Source organism: Nothobranchius furzeri, chromosome 5 (genome assembly GCF_043380555.1).
Source record: "Nothobranchius furzeri strain GRZ-AD chromosome 5, NfurGRZ-RIMD1, whole genome shotgun sequence".
In the NCBI taxonomy this organism is placed as follows: domain Eukaryota; kingdom Metazoa; phylum Chordata; class Actinopteri; order Cyprinodontiformes; family Nothobranchiidae; genus Nothobranchius; species Nothobranchius furzeri.
The window spans coordinates 45,575,628-45,591,573 of NC_091745.1; the positions used below are offsets into that span (position 1 = coordinate 45,575,628).

At 42.3% G+C, this 15,946-nt stretch overlaps 1 protein-coding gene across 1 annotated transcript in view; it reads left to right on the forward strand.

The window, feature by feature from the left end:
* The window catches only part of ddc (dopa decarboxylase), a 20,334-nt gene extending 5,635 nt beyond the window's left edge, over positions 1–14,699 (forward strand). Inside the window, exons 5-14 of the mRNA XM_015949155.3 lie at positions 2,169–2,303; positions 2,961–3,104; positions 3,596–3,662; positions 3,864–3,958; positions 7,804–7,871; positions 8,758–8,834; positions 10,726–10,745; positions 10,839–10,937; positions 13,479–13,580; positions 13,730–14,699. Of these exons, the coding sequence (XP_015804641.2) occupies positions 2,169–2,303; positions 2,961–3,104; positions 3,596–3,662; positions 3,864–3,958; positions 7,804–7,871; positions 8,758–8,834; positions 10,726–10,745; positions 10,839–10,937; positions 13,479–13,580; positions 13,730–13,930 (1,008 nt within the window). The 3' untranslated portion in view covers positions 13,931–14,699. The remainder of the gene's footprint in view (positions 1–2,168; positions 2,304–2,960; positions 3,105–3,595; positions 3,663–3,863; positions 3,959–7,803; positions 7,872–8,757; positions 8,835–10,725; positions 10,746–10,838; positions 10,938–13,478; positions 13,581–13,729) is intronic.
* Positions 14,700–15,946: the final 1,247 nt, after the last annotated feature.

Genomic DNA, 15,946 nt, shown 5'->3' on the forward strand with positions numbered 1-15,946 from the left:
AGATCTCCAGTAGCATCCTCCCCAAGTGTATTTTTAAAATTTCCACAGTTTTGTTGTCAATCTAAAGGATTTGAACATGTTTATACTGAAACAACTGAGATCTCCTGAGTCCATAATCATCAGCAATGTGTGTGCAATTGATTTGTTGTCTTTTTTCTCTCACTGGTTCAAAGCAGAGGAAAATTGTTCGGAAATTGCCTTTTAATGTGTCATTTCCAGACAGATGACAGAGAAATGACAGAGACAGACAGTAGTGGGATTGTTTCGTGTGGAAAAGGGCGAGCGTTAGTTTAGTGTTCCATCGACTGAAGAGCAGAAGCAATAGCCGATAAAAACACCCTAAATGTGGAGCACGAGAGTGCACTATGATGACAGATCATTTCATGCCTCCTCTATTGTTTCTCCTGAGTGCGAGGGTGTGTTTAAATGTGTGTGCTCATCCTGGTTTTGTTTGTCTTCTGCCACTCTCCCCTTTTAGAGCAGCTTACCAGCTCACTATGGCAACCAGTGAGGTTCCTCTCCCTGCAGCAGGGTTAGTGATTGTTGTGATAGCACACAGACACCTCCTTCTTATAAACCTTGTGTCACCACAAAGAGGAAGTTGAATGACTTATTTTAAATAGTGACTTCAGAGCGCTGAGTTCTTTTCTTTCTAGTAACATTTTCAGCTTGCAAATACTATAAATTCATGCTCAAGGTTATGGTCAGTTATTTGCTCAGCTTGAGAAAGATCAGGCTTGATTTACAGGGAGATGGAAGAGATGTGGGCACTGGAAAGAGCTCAGAGGCTTTTCGGTCAGCACTGTCCTCGGTTATCAAGAGGTGAGGACAGTAGACATGGATACATTACGAGGTTGTTCATTTTTGAGTCGTCATAAATTACAAACCCTTACCCAAATCCTTTATCCTGTTAACCCTCTCAGGCTCAAAATGAGTTTTGACAAACAGACGAACAACTAAGTCCTTCAGGGGAACTTCTGAGTTAAAAAATGCTCATGAAATACGTTTTTGGATTAACCAGGTAGGTAGGTTTTAACGTTGCAAATCTGCAACACCTGCCTCCAGACATCTGCTCATGTACCAAAGTTAGTCACAGAGCCTGCACGAGCTTTTGAGGAAGTTCGTAGACAGATGCAGACTTGGACGTGTAAAGCCTAGTTCATGCTTCTGCGTCAGATCCACAAGGCGGTTTCCTCTCGGACCTCTCAGTCTCCGGGGGAATGTTGCATGCAATTCCCCTCCAGGACAACCATTCTATTCAAATAAGTTTATTTGTATAACGTCAAATCACAACAAGAGTCGTCTCAAGACACTTCACCCAGTAAACATTTCAATACATGTCAGTTCATCAAACCAATCTGTAAAAAGTTTCCTATATAAGGAACCCAGCAGGTTGCATCAAGTCACTGACAAGTGTCAGAGTCTTTACATCAATCCTCATACTAATCAAGCATGCAGCGACAGTGGAGAGGAAAACTCCCTTTTAACAGGAAGAAACCTCCAGAGGATCCTGGCTCAGTATAAGCAGCCATCCGCCATGACTCACTGGGGACGGAGAAGACAGAGCACACACACACACACACACACACACACACACACACACACACACACACACACACACACACACACACACACACACACACACACACACACACACGCACACGCACACGCACACGCACACGCACACGCACACACACACGCACACACACACACCTAAAGACAACTTTAGAAAAACCAATCAAGGTGACAGCCATGTTTTTGGACTGTGGGAGGAAGCCAGAGTACCTGGAGATAACCCACACGTGCACAGGGAGAACATGCAAACTCCATGAAGAAAGATTAGGGATTTAATCCAAGGACCTTCTTGTCTTGCTGGAGGACAACAGCACTAACCACTGCGCCACTGTGCAGTCCAACTGTAACCAACAAGCTAAAATTAAAAAAAGTATTGACAGTGTTGTAACACTCATACATCTTTAATCAGTAGACAAATTTAGTCCCGACACATTTTGGACTGAAACTGGGAGGCAGAAGCACTGATACCGATCAGTGCGGCCCAGTCTTCTACTGGGTACCTCAAATAAATAATAGTTTTTAAAAAGTACAGGATGGTGACTCTTCTCAGTGCTTATACATAAGTGAACAAGCTTTGCTGTGTTCCCCAACAGAGCACAGCCAGTGAGGCGACTCTGATGTCCCTCCTTGCTGCTCGCTGTAAAGCCGTCAGACGAGTCCAGGCTGTGGAATCTGAAAGGTCCGAGTCCGACGTCCTCTCCAAGCTGGTGGCATACACTTCTGACCAAGTAAGCAGGAAAAAAAACCCTTCCAGGGTTTTCTGTATAAATAGAAAGACACTGTTGCCTTTCATTTGGTTTTATGAATTTATTTTAACAAATGTTAATTTGATTACAAGTCTTAGAATCTGTTTTTTATTAATTTTGTTGTGGTTTTGTGGTTAATTGGATATTTAAAATGGATTTTCCTCCCAAGAAAAAAGAAAACTTGTAATTTACCAGCAGTTCCTGTGACGTCAACAACCTGCCAGTGTAAAAGTTTCTAAACGACTGAGGAGGACTGGGTCAGTGAGCCAGCAGCATCCAGCTCTGATCGGGTTTAATACCAGGCTGACTCTGTGATCACATTACGGAGCTGCCTGCCTGAGGGCCACACAGACCTTTACAGGGAGTCCAGTTTTTCTTAACAGCCTGGTCAGGGGCAGTGTTCTTCTGTTCATTTGATCAGTACTAATCTGCTTCAGATGACATTCGAACAAAACCTTCAAAACTAACAAAAACAAAATAGGTTCTCTCACAAAATCCTGTTCCTAATTTGTTGTTTTAGACTCGATTTAAATGTTTAGCTTATTTGCTGCTTGTGTCTTTTTTGCTTTACTCAATTGTTTGATAGTTTTAGTCGATTAATAATAAAAAAAAACAGTGATGCATGTCTTTCCTCCTAAGGCTCATTCGTCTGTTGAGCGTGCTGCTCTGATCGGAGCAGTGATGATGAGGAAGGTTCCCACAGATGAACATTTTGCTGTCAGGGAGGAAATGCTGAAGAAGATGGTGGAGGAGGACAAAGCAGCTGGACTCATCCCTTTTTATGTAATAAACACTCTGCCACACAGATAACTCACATAGATTGTTATTTAACAGTGACATTGTTTTTCCTGTTTATCTGCGTTTCTGTAGCTAAACATGACTTCCGGCCACATTTGCGCTTTAAGCAGGTGGCCACTTTGATGTCATTTACTCGTGATGCAGCTGCGTGTGCTCAAGGGTGCTTCTGAAGGATGACGCTGTTTCTTTTTAACCTAATGCACATCTATCTGGTTAGAGGCAATAATCCCCTGTAGCCACAGATCCCTATCAGTGACCAATAGTGAGTGAGGCATCCAGCAACTCTTGAGTCATCCCAGTCAAAAATGACACCTTCCTCTGTGTTTAGGAGATCTATATCCACAGCTGAGGCTGCAATGGAAGAATTCATTTAAATTGCATTTGTTGTTCAAAATCACTTATTGACGTGACAGACCGAAGCATGAAGAAAACACTTGAAGATGACGAGGTTGAGGATTGATTTTTGTGTGTTTCAGTTTTGTGCAACACTTGGCACCACTCCATCATGTGCGTTTGATCACATCACCAAGCTGGGGCCCCTGTGTGAGTCAACAGTTTGCTGCTTCACACAATCATATTCTCAAGAGGAAGTGGACTTTAAAGCTTATTCTCTAGATTTTATGAATCTATTGTATTTTTGGTGATTCGCTACTAGTTTTGTTTTTCTTTTACTGTGAATTTTTCAAAAATTAATTTTCATATGATGATTTTATTTAAAATGCATGTTTTTGGCATCTAATCCAGGTAATAAGGAAAATATGTGGATGCACATTGATGCAGCTTATGCTGGGAGTGCCTTTATTTGTCCTGAGTTTAGACCTCTCCTGAACGGCATTGAGGTGAGTAAATTCATTTGAGCCTGATTGAAATATTCTTGTGGGGGAACATGGTCAGATTAAAGTCTTTGCTACTTTTACAGTTTATTTAATGTGATCTCAAACATAAAAATGCAACTGTCAGTTCTGCTGCCCGTGATAGCCCTCATTGCCTCTGCATAAGTAAAAGCACATTACCTGTGTGCATGTTGAGAAGGACACAACGTTAAGACCAAGGAGGAAGAAGATAATGCAGGGCAGCAGGCTGAACAATCAGCTTTAGAGCATCAATCTGCCTTCTGAGGCTACCTGAGCAGCTGCTGCTCCCCAAGCTGTGCAGAGACTCAGAGATAAGGACAGAGTAATTTCCTGAGGCAGCTTTAGACCTTTTATATATCACTGTTTATTAGACACACTAGTTCAAACAGCTGTGGTGTGGAGACAAGAAAGACAGACTCGACTTTGAAAGGGACAACAATTGTTTCATCTTTTCTTTGAAGGAAAGCAGGAAAACTGTCCAGGATCTTGCTGTTTTTATTTTTATTTCATCCATCCATCCATCCATCCATTTTCATCCGCTTATCTGGAGTCGGGTCGCAGGGGCAGTAGCCTAAGGCGAGAGGCCCAGACTTCCCTCTCCCCAGCCATTTGGGCCAGCTCCTCCTGGGGAATCCCAAGGCGTTCCCTGGCCAGGTGAGAGACATAGTCCCTCCACCGTGTCCTGGGTCTTCCTTTAGGTCTCCTCCCAGTTGGACGTGCCCGGAAAACCTCACCAGGGAGGCGTCCAGGAGGCATCCTGGCCAGATGCCCGAGCCACCTCAACTGGCTCCTCTCGATGTGGAGGAGCAGCGGGTCTACTCCGAGCCCTCCCGAATGGCCGAGCTTCTCACCCTATCTCTAAGGGAGAGCCCAGCCACTCTTCAGAGAACACTAATTTCGGCCGCTTGTATCCGCGATCTCGTTCTTTCGGTCACTAACCAAAGCTCATGACCATAGGTGAGGGTAGGAACGTAGATCGACCAGTAAATCGAGAGCTTCGCCTTCTGACTCAGCTCTCTCTTCACCATGACAGACAGGTACAACGCCCGCATCACTGCAGATGCAGCACCAATCCGCCTATCGATCTCACACTCCAGTTTTCCCTCACTCATGAACAAGACCCCGAGATACTTAAACTCCTCCACTTGGAGCAGGACCTCATCACTGACCCGGAGAAGGTATTCTACCCTTTTCCGAATAAAGACCATGGTCTCAGGTTTAGAGGAGTTGATTCTCATCCCAGCTGCTTCACACCCGGCTGCAAACTGCTCCAGCGAAAGCTGAAGATCACGTTCTGATGAAGCCAACAGGACCACATCATCTGTAAAAAGCAGAGACCTGATCCTCAGGCCACCAAAACGGATGCCCTCAACACCTTGGCTGCTCCTAGAAATCCTGTCCATAAAGGTTATGAACAGAATCGGTAACAAAGGACAGCCTTGGTGGAGTCCAACTCTCACTGCGAACGAGCCCGACTTACTGCCGGCAATGCGGACCAAGCTCTGACACCGGTCATACAGGGACCTAACAGCCCGTATCAGAGGGCCTGGTACCCCATGCTCCCGGAATACCCCCCACAGGGCCGCCAGAGGGATGCGGTCAAACGCCATCTCCAAGTCCACAAGACACATGTAGACTGGATGGGCAAATTCCCACGTACCCTCCAGGATCCCCCCAAGGGTATAGAGCTGGTCCAGTGTTCCAAGGCCAGGACGAAAACCACATTGCTCCTCCTGAATCTGAGGTTCAACAATCCGACGGACCCTCCTCTCCAGAACCCCTGAATAGACCTTACCACACACCCTGCGGCCCTCCTTTTTAAATAAGCGGACCACCACCCCGGTCTGCCAGTCCAGTGGGACTGCCCCCGATGTCCATGCGATATTGCAGAGTCAGCCAACACAGCCCCACAACATCCAGAGCCTTAAGGAACTCCGGGCAGATCTCATCCACCCCTGGAGCCTTGCCACAGAGGAGCTTTTTTACCACCTCAGTGACCTCAGCACCAGAGATTTGAGAGGCCAACCCAAAGTCCCCAGACTCTGCTTCCTCACTGGAAGACGTGTCGGTGGGATTGAGGAGGTCTTCGAAGTATTCTGCCCACCGATCCACAACGTCCTGAGTAGAGGTCAGCAGCACATTGTCCCCACTATAGATAGTGTTGGTAGTGCACTGTTTTCCCCCCATGAGGTGCCGGATGGTGGACCAGAATCTCCTCGAAGCCGAATGGAAGTCTTGCTCCATGGTCTCACCGAACTCCTCCCAAGCCCGGGTTTTTGCATTGGCGACCACCCGAGCCGCGTTCCGCCTGGACTGCCCGTACCCGTCAGCTGCCTCTGGAGTCCCACAGGCCAAAAAGACCTGATAGGACTCTTTCTTCAGCTTGACAACATCCCTAACCGCCGGTGTCCACCAGCGTGTTCGGGGGTTGCCACCACGACACGCACCGATGATCCTGGGACCACAGCTCCGGTCGGCCGCCTCAACAATGGAGGCACGGAACAGGGTCCATTCAGACTCAATGTCCCGCACCTCACCCGGAACATTTTGGAAGTTCTGTCGGAGGTGGGAATTGAAGCTCCTTCTGACAGGAGACTCTGCCAGACGTTCCCAGTAGACCCTCGCGATATGTTTGGGCCTGCCTGGTCTGACCGGCATCCTCCCCCACCATCTGAGCCAACTCACCACCAGGTAGTGGTCAGTTGACAGCTCCGCCCCTTTCTTCACCCGAGTGCCCAAGATATGTGGCCGCAGGTCAGATGAAACAACAACAAAGTCTATCATCGAGCTGCGGCTATTTTTCAAATTTAATGTATTTTTAAAACAATAAAGGTTGTTTTGTTTCTAGAAACCACATCTTTTTGTTGGATCCTGACATGACAAACGGTGAAATTAGTTTGATGATTACATGAAGAAGAAATCTACATGAGACAGCGTTTTAGGATCTGAGTGACGGGAATGGAGGGAACAGCCTAGTTTTAATCTGTCTGCATGGCAACTGTCTGCCAGCAATCTGTATTGCATTGTCCCTCTGCAGTAGCTTATTGCATCTGCAGGGGTAGACGAGAGGATATTACAAAAGATAAGCAACTGAAAAGGGAGATGGGAACAGATTGGGAATAGCGGTCTTTTTCCAGTGTGCTCATTAAACTGCTGATTTGATGTTTCTTATGTTTTTGAATTCATATTCTTATTTTAGTCTCACATCCACATGGAAATGGCAATTTAGGAACACCAAAATTGAATTTTTTTGGAACATTTGGTTTCAGATTGAAAAAATCTGGATTTTCAGCCAAAATACAGACTTTTGAAAAGTTATTTGATTGTGCCTAAACCTGGCGTGTGATCCTAAGTGTTTCAGGTGGGACAATGACAGATTACCTCAACACTGTCCTGAAATTCTGTGGACTTTTAGTTTAATGTGACACAAAGAGTAAGTTCCTGTCTGGTGGTGAATAGGTTCCATCTGCACAGGTAGAGGTGAATAAAGACATATTATGATGTCATTCGTGCTGACATTGGTGGGCAGAGTACTTCGAAGACCTCCTTAATCCCATCAGCATGTCTTCCAGTGAGGAAGCAAAGACGGAGGTCTTTGGGTTGGGCTCGCCAATCTCTGGGGCCGAGGTCACTGAGGTCAAACAACGCCTTGGTGGTAAGGCTCCAGGGGTGGAAGCTGGTCCAAGTGGCTGGGGAGAGGGAAGTCTGAACCTCCCTGCTTAGGCTACTGCCCAACAACCTGACCCCGGTTAAGCGGCTGAAACAGTGGATGATGTCTTTCATCTGTATGGTTAGAGTAATATTCTTTTTTCTTTCTATTTTTCTTTAAGTACGCAGATTCTTTCAACTTTAACCCCCACAAATGGCTTCTGATTAACTTTGACTGCTCCACAATGTGGTAAGTTTGATTTGCACATTTGTCAGTTATTATTCTAATAAAGAAACAAATGTAGTATTACCTCCACACTCATCATTGCATTCTCCCTGTACAAACCCTCCCATGTTTTAGTATTTTATTTTGTTAAAATGTTTTCAGCATTTTTGAAAATTAGAGTCTTTTGAGAATGTATGTATTGTTTTCTGGTTGTTTACTCTATATCTCATTTTTTTACTCTCCTTTTTTGCTCCTATAATGAACATAACTGATGCTGTGACACCAACATTTTCCCACTGAGAGACAATGAAGAGGTTTTCTATTCTAACTCATGCCAAACAGAGGAAGGTTCCCTTTTTCTTCACTCTTCTAATTTAAACAAAATCCTTCCAAATATAAATAAGTGAGGTCGCTGGTGTAACAACAACAGATTAAATATATCTGAGTGGCAGAAATAGCCTAACAAAAGGAGAGGTAATTTCAGAATCCCTTATTAATGTTGACATATTTCCTGGTTTTCCAACATGTCTTCAAATAACAATGAGTGCTGATATCCATCTGCACCTTTATAATTTGTGTGATAAAAATAGAATTTATCCTTCCACCTGCCTCTTCTGTCAACATCGACAAAGCATGGCTGTTCTGCAAAAGACGGAAACAGTTTCAGGCACTGGATCTAAGAATTAATTCGCACATCTACCTCAGTCTGCGTATGATTGCACGGCATGACCCATGTGACCCAGTCATTAATAAAATGTTGCAAAAATGTCATCAGTCAAATTCTGTATATTCCTTGTTTTCTTTTTTTTCTGTTTTCAAGTTATTGCCAGTATTTGCCCAGTTACTTTGCATTTTATTTAGATCAATCTTAAACAACATTGATTACATATTCTTACCTGTTAATCAACAGGGTGAAGAAGAGGACGGACATCATTGGAGCCTTTAAAATGGAACCGCTCTACCTGAAGCATGAAAACCAGGAGTCAGGTACTGAACTCACTTCTATTATAAATCTGGAATCACAAATATAAATGTGCAGTTCGTGATTCTGGTATCGAAGGACAGCACCGGATCTTGTTTTCTGACTATTGATGCATTGTGTAATGTCTGATGCATTATTAACTTATCAACCTCATCATATTGTCGGTTCAGTGATGATAAGAGAAACCAAGGATGGACCTGAGGCTGTCAGACATTTATGTTTTTGTCATTTCTGCCTAGCCCCCCCCCAAATCACATCCATGGATCAGAGGAAGATTGTTGTGCGTGACTTGCCTTCGCTTGTCATTTTGGCAACAGTTGCTGAGAGTGGACTTGTTTTGAAAAAAAAAAAGCAGTACCTACATTTTACCACATGATGTAATTCTTACCACCTGTCTGGTGGAACAAAGTAGCGCACTTGTGTTCTGTCAGTAGAGGTGCAGCTTACCCACAGGTATAGTTTTTACATCGATGTCCTCTTAAAAAACCCCCAAAGAAAACTAATGTTCTTTGTTGCTATCTAATTTTAGGGTAAAATTAGATGTCGAATGCACAGCCTCTTGGTGTAAGGCAGGCTCCCTCTCTGGCGGTTTTAAAATCTCGTTTAAAGACTCACTTCTGTGGATTGGCTTTTAGTTTGTGATTTGTTTTATTGCTTTAGTTTGAATGTTTTATCTGTGTTTTTAATGATTTATTTTGGTTTTATGGTTTTTACTTTTCTCTTTTTGCCTGTGAAGCACTTTGGTCAGCTCTCATGCTGGATTTTAAATGTGCTCTATGAGTAAAATGATGATGATAACCTTTTTAACGCCTAAAAAGGGGCTGTGCTAATGGCTGTTGCAGACATTTTCAACTTCAAGCATTCACAGAAGGAGCTAAATCACCTTTCTCCAAGTAAAATTTACTGATTCTTGATCAAGACTGAACTTCTTCAAAATGCTCTGTGATTTAACTGGAGTTTTAAATTATATAATCCAGTGGCTGTGTGCTGGCGAACATCCGCTCTGCCTGCACATGGGCTCAGATTGTCACTGTAATTTGCTAGCGAGACAGACAAGACTCTGAAAAGGACTGAGAGCTACCTCCCACCACACTGGGGCAGCTCACTAAAGCCTTTGCTCATACAATCTGGACTCTTCAATCTAATTAGTGGTTATTAGCAGCAGCTAACACAGGCTTTCATTCTGTGGTGATGAGATACCTGGAAGCAAGGCTGAACGAGTAGTGTGATAGAGGAGGTGGGTGCAATGCCCGCAAACAACACCTGGACAGTGCAACACGGTCAAAGAACAACACACAAAAATTCTTCAATAAATACACTAATTAGTCTCTTGCACACAGAAAAATACTTTGAAGAAAGCAGAATATATATATATATATATATATATATATATATATATATATATATATATATATATATATATATATATATATATATATGCAGCAAACACACAAACTGACTCATGAATTTCATTTTCACAAAGTGCAATACATTCAATGCAGACTGACAGAAACACATGTATTTATGTATGTATATATATATATATATATATATATATATATATATATATATGTATATATATATATATATATATATATATATATATATATATATATATATATACATACATCCATCTTCTGAACCTGCTTTGTCCACGTAGGGCCGCGGGGGTGGGCTGGGGTGGGTGGGGGTGGGGGGCTGGCGCCTATCTCCAGCAGTCAACGGGCAATCAGGCGGGGTACACCCTAGACAGAGAGCCAGTCCATCGCAGGATATATATATATATATATATATATATATATATATATATACACACATTTTTTTTATGTTTTTTTGTATTGTGAGTTAAAGTACAAAGCATATGCAGTAACAGGAAATGTGCTTTCTTTTCAACAGGTCTTGTCACAGACTACAGGGTGAGATAAACAATAATTTCAATGAATCATAATACAAACAGCTGTATAAAGTTTGTGGAATAATAGCGTAAAATGACCATTTTTATCCTATAGCACTGGCAGATTCCTCTGGGAAGAAGATTTCGCTCACTGAAGATGTGGTTTGTATTTCGTTTGTACGGACTGAAAGGGCTGCAAGCTCATATACGAAAGGTAGGCACCCAGAATAATGAGCCAACTTAGGTCTACGTCTGGGAGTAGTATTTAGATATTTACTAAATTTATTAGAACATTTACAGTTTTCACTGAGAATGCGATGCCTTTGGCCTTTCTTCTTTACTTCTGTAGCTATCCTTTTACTCTTTAACCCACGAAAAGAAAAAAAAAACACCTGGCAATCTCTTTTGCTTTTATGCAAAATGCCAGCTCCAAACTGACGTCCTGCTTCTCGATCCTCATCGGAAACATTTCCTGTCTGTCAGATACATGTCTGACTGACGTCTCCTTTTCTGTAACAACATTTTCTCCCATGCCTGCTCGTTTTTTACTCTGCTCATCTTTTTCTTTGAAATGCTTCATAGCTGAATGCTTGGTTCTGCTTCTTGTCTTCCTCTTCCTCCTGCCCCAGTTTACTGTTGTCAATCAAATCAGCCTGTTTCATGTTTACTCTCTACTTTAAATGAAGTGGAAGGAGCAGTTCTTCTCCCTGCAGCTGCTTCATCAGTCATTGGATCCTGACTTAAAGCTGCAATAGTGAATCTGCAAACAAGCTAGGTTTACAATGCAAACAGGGTCACAGAACCGCTTCGGGTGTCTTTCCTGGATCCACGTCCATCTGAGCTAGTTTGTTTTTCAAATTTGCTAAAGCAGCTATTAATTGTGCTTTGAATGATATTTTAACAATATACTGATCTGTGAACCCTTTGCACTGTGAACTAAATAACTTTAAACAAAACAACAGGCCATCATTATCCTGTAAATGAGCACATCTGTAGTGAATTGCCTTTTAAAAACGAGGAAACACAGAAGTGGTTGTTTTAGTCATTTAAGCAGTTTTTAAAAAGTGCAGTAGAGGCTGGCGTTTATAAGCATGATGCTCACTTTCATCCAGCGCCTCAGTGATCTCTTTGATCTGAAGTGGCCAAATGATACCGCAGGAAGATCACACAGGGCTGTGGAAAAATATTCAAATACAGAATTTTATCTTTTCTGAGCACAGAATTAGATAAAGGCTATTTTAAATGTTACCATGTCCTGTTGTTAAATCAGATTTTGATATATAACACATGCAGTTGTTCACTGATAAGTATATTTAGATCATTATAAGAGGTGTTTTTGATCTTGCAAACCTTTGGGAAAATTGTGAACATTGCTCAGTAAGCACAACACTGCCATCTAGTGAGAACTGTTCACATTACAGCCTTTAGGAACGTTTCTTTCATTCCTTCCAGCCAAAGGAACATTCAGTCAGCAGCAAAAAGGAGTTTCTCTTGCATTTTATAAGTCTGTCATACTATTGATGTTTGAGCATGACACTTTTATCTTTAGCATTTTAACTGAATCAGAATGTCTTCAATATGAAGTTGGGTGCAGCTCTCATTTTGTTGATGAAAAATCAAAAAGTAAAAACTAGAAATTTTACCTAAAACCATAACCTTTATGAAGAAGGATGCTATAAAACAAAGCTCAGCTGCATTAGAGGAGATTACCATCACCTACTGGGTAAAAACGGTTGTTTAGTTTGTTTTGGTTATTTTGTTCCCATATCTGTTGGCTGATTTGTCCAAGAAAAGGGACAGCCACTGATCTCCTGAGCAGACTTAGCTACCTGCTGAAGAGTTTTCCTCTGCGCTGTTGTGCAGCTGGAAAATCACACACAGAGGCAGCAGCACAGAATGCTCTCAATAGAGCAACAACAGAAAGACACCAACAATTTTTGTGTGATTGTTTTTTTCCAGAGGACTCTCAGGAAATAAAGTCTCTCCTGAGCCTTCATCTCCATCTCTAATGTATTCACACGCCAGTCAGGTCTTCTCTGATGTAAACTCCTAAAAAACAAGTCGTACCCAAATCTCAAAGCACAGCTGATGTAGAGTGGTATGATGCCAGATTGCTTTATCTTGTAATCCTCAACAATCCTTTTGGTCTTCGATGTGCCCTGCTGTAGGCTCTACACTTCATCCTAAAGGCAGACTCAAAGTTCCTCCGAGATTAATCTCATCACAAACTTAGTTTCCAAAATTAACCATGGAGTTACTGTGGGGACAAGTTCATGTAAGTACTGATGAAGAGGAGGGTGCCGAGCACACCGCCCTAAGGAGAGCTAGTGCTGAAAGATGAGGGAGGAAGATGCTGGAAGTCTTTAATGCATAAGCTGGTGGAATATGGGAGAGCAGTGGCAACCGCATGCACACCAATTTGGGCAAAGATGGTATCTACTGTCCTTAATGAGGAGGTGCTGCTCCAGATGGAACACGGTATTAGCAGTCGCAGCAGCAACCCTGTGGATCTGTTGGACATTTAAGACATTTGGTGCATGAGGGCGTAGGATATAACTGAACTGCAGCAAAACATCTTCACCGTGTCTAGGCGCTTAAATGTATTTAGGTACTGCCATACCACGGACCTAACCCTAACCCTAAGCATTTGAACAGGTATACCAAGTAATTTTACTGGTGAGCTTAAATGCATGATAAATTAATCAGCAGGTGCGGTACACCACTAAGCACATTTACAGATGTGTTCTGCTTACAGCAAGTGGCCCTGGCCAAAGAGTTCGAGAGCCTGGTTCAAGCAGACAACCGGTTTGAGATCTGTGCTGAGGTCATCTTAGGACTGGTCTGCTTCAGGCTCAAGGTCAGCATGTAGATGTTTTTTTAGATGTCATGGTACTTTTTTTTTTTTTTGGAGTTCTTTCTAACAAACGCTTGTGACATCATTGTCTTCTATTGGACAGTTGCACAAACTTTAGTTACAATGAGATTTTCACGGCTTTGTCCTCTCAGGGCTCCAATGAGCTGAACCAGAACCTGCTGAAGAGGATCACAAAGAGCAGAGAAATCCACCTGGTGCCCTGCCAGCTGTCTGGCCGCTTTGTCCTTCGCTTTGCCATCTGTGCACGCACCACCGAGTCACACCACATCCAACGAGCATGGCGTCACATCACACAACTTGCTTTTGAGCTTTTGCAGGAGCAGCCACATTGACCATTCGTTTTGTCCTCTCCCATGCTGAAACGCAAACCAAAGTTTAGAAAACAGCTTCACAAAGATTGCGGATAAAAAACGTCATGGTGTTTATTTTCCAAACTTCACTTAGCAGTCTACTTTAATTTGCCTAAATATTTGACAGTGTTGATTGATTCATGTGAAGGTGTTTTGTTAGAAAAATGCTGAATCGCTTATGCAAAAAAAAAAAACAATTCATCTGCAATTTCTCCAGCCGCCATCTAAGCTCCTGTTTGTCACTGATCTGTGAATTCATAATTGTCCTGCAGGCTTGACTGTGCTGATTCTGTGTCTGTTATTGTCGTCAGAAATAGTTCAGAGACGTACTAAACCTTGACGTTTGCTGGAACTGTTTAATTGTCTTATTCTGTCAGTCTGCATTGAATGTATTGCACTTTGTGAAAATGAAATTCATGAGTCCGTTTGTGTGTTTGCTGCATATTGTAAAACTAATGGCTGACTCACATGTGAGGGTAACAAATCTATTATTGCGTCAGTGAGTCAGGTTAAACACCTGTTTAAGTGCATACAGTCCTCTTGGTGTGGAGCTTGTAATGGCAGAGGCAATCAAAAATATTTTAAATTATGTTTTTACAAATTTGTGTCAATTTTGTTTAATCATTTTAAGTTAAAAGGTGAAAAAACTTTTATTACTTTTTATTTGCAAATAATGTCCTGTTTTACATAGTATAGATGTCCTTCAGATATTAAAGGTCAGAGTCGAATAAAAATAAAAAGATTTTGAGCCTAATTTGTGTTAAATCCTTTCTGATTTCTTCTATTTGGTGCCTAATTACCAAGTCATGTTTTTCACCAGAATTTTATTATGCTTCATAAAAGGGAATGAAACTGTCATAATTGTTTTAATAATAATAATAACAATCATCGAACTTATATAGCGCTTTATTAGGACACTCAAAGACCCTTGCGTGAACTCTCACATTCGCACACTGCCAGTGATGGTAAGCTACTATGTAGCCACAGCCGCCCTGGGGCGGTCTGACGGAGGTGAGGCTGCCATTTGGCGCCATCGGCCCCTCTGACCACCACCAACACAGGCAAGTTGGGTGAAGTGTCTTGCCCAAGGACACAACAGCAGAATACCTCTGGTGGGAGCTGGAATCAAACCCATGACCCTCCGATCATGAGGCAACCCGCTCTACCCCCTGAGCTGCCCCATTTAAGTGTGGAAACGGGAGGGAATGTGGGTTACACGGGTCGTTTTAATCTGTTAAGCACTTGTGTTGCTTGCTTTGCATGAAAAGTGTTGTATAAATAAAGTTTGATTTGATCATCTTCATAATCATAATCATCGTCGTCGTCGTCATCATCATCATCATCATCATCATCGACATCATCTTCTTCTTTATCATCTTCATCATCATCATCAACATCATCTTCATCTTCGTCTTTATCATCGTCATCAACATCATCATCATCATCATCATCATCATCATTATCTTCATCTTCATCATCATATTTATCATCATCATCATCATCATCTTTATCATCATCATCAACATCATCGTCATCATCATCATTGACATCATCTTCATCATCATCTTCATCATCATCATCATCATCATCATTGACATCATCTTCTTCTTTATCATCATCATCATCTTCTTCTTCTTCGCCATAGACTAAAACTACCTAAGTGTGTGCCGTTCACAGTGCTATACAAAAGCACGTTATCCTGAACACGTGTGTGATAAAAAGTCTCGTTAAGAAAAGAACATCACTGTTAGACATCATGTCCTATCCCACGCATAAAGCTGCTGTGGGGCTGGAGAGCTCTTTCAGTGACAGACTGCTGCATCATCGCCGCACAAAGGACCGTTATCGCAATGACTTGCACAGTTTCTGTTGTTATCCTTTTTGCACTAATTCATACTCCATTTACACAGTTTCCCATTCATGTTCTCTGTCCCTGTAAACTGCCTTTGGCACAGATTTTTTAAAGTAGTAATTTTTAATATTTTACATAAATAGATT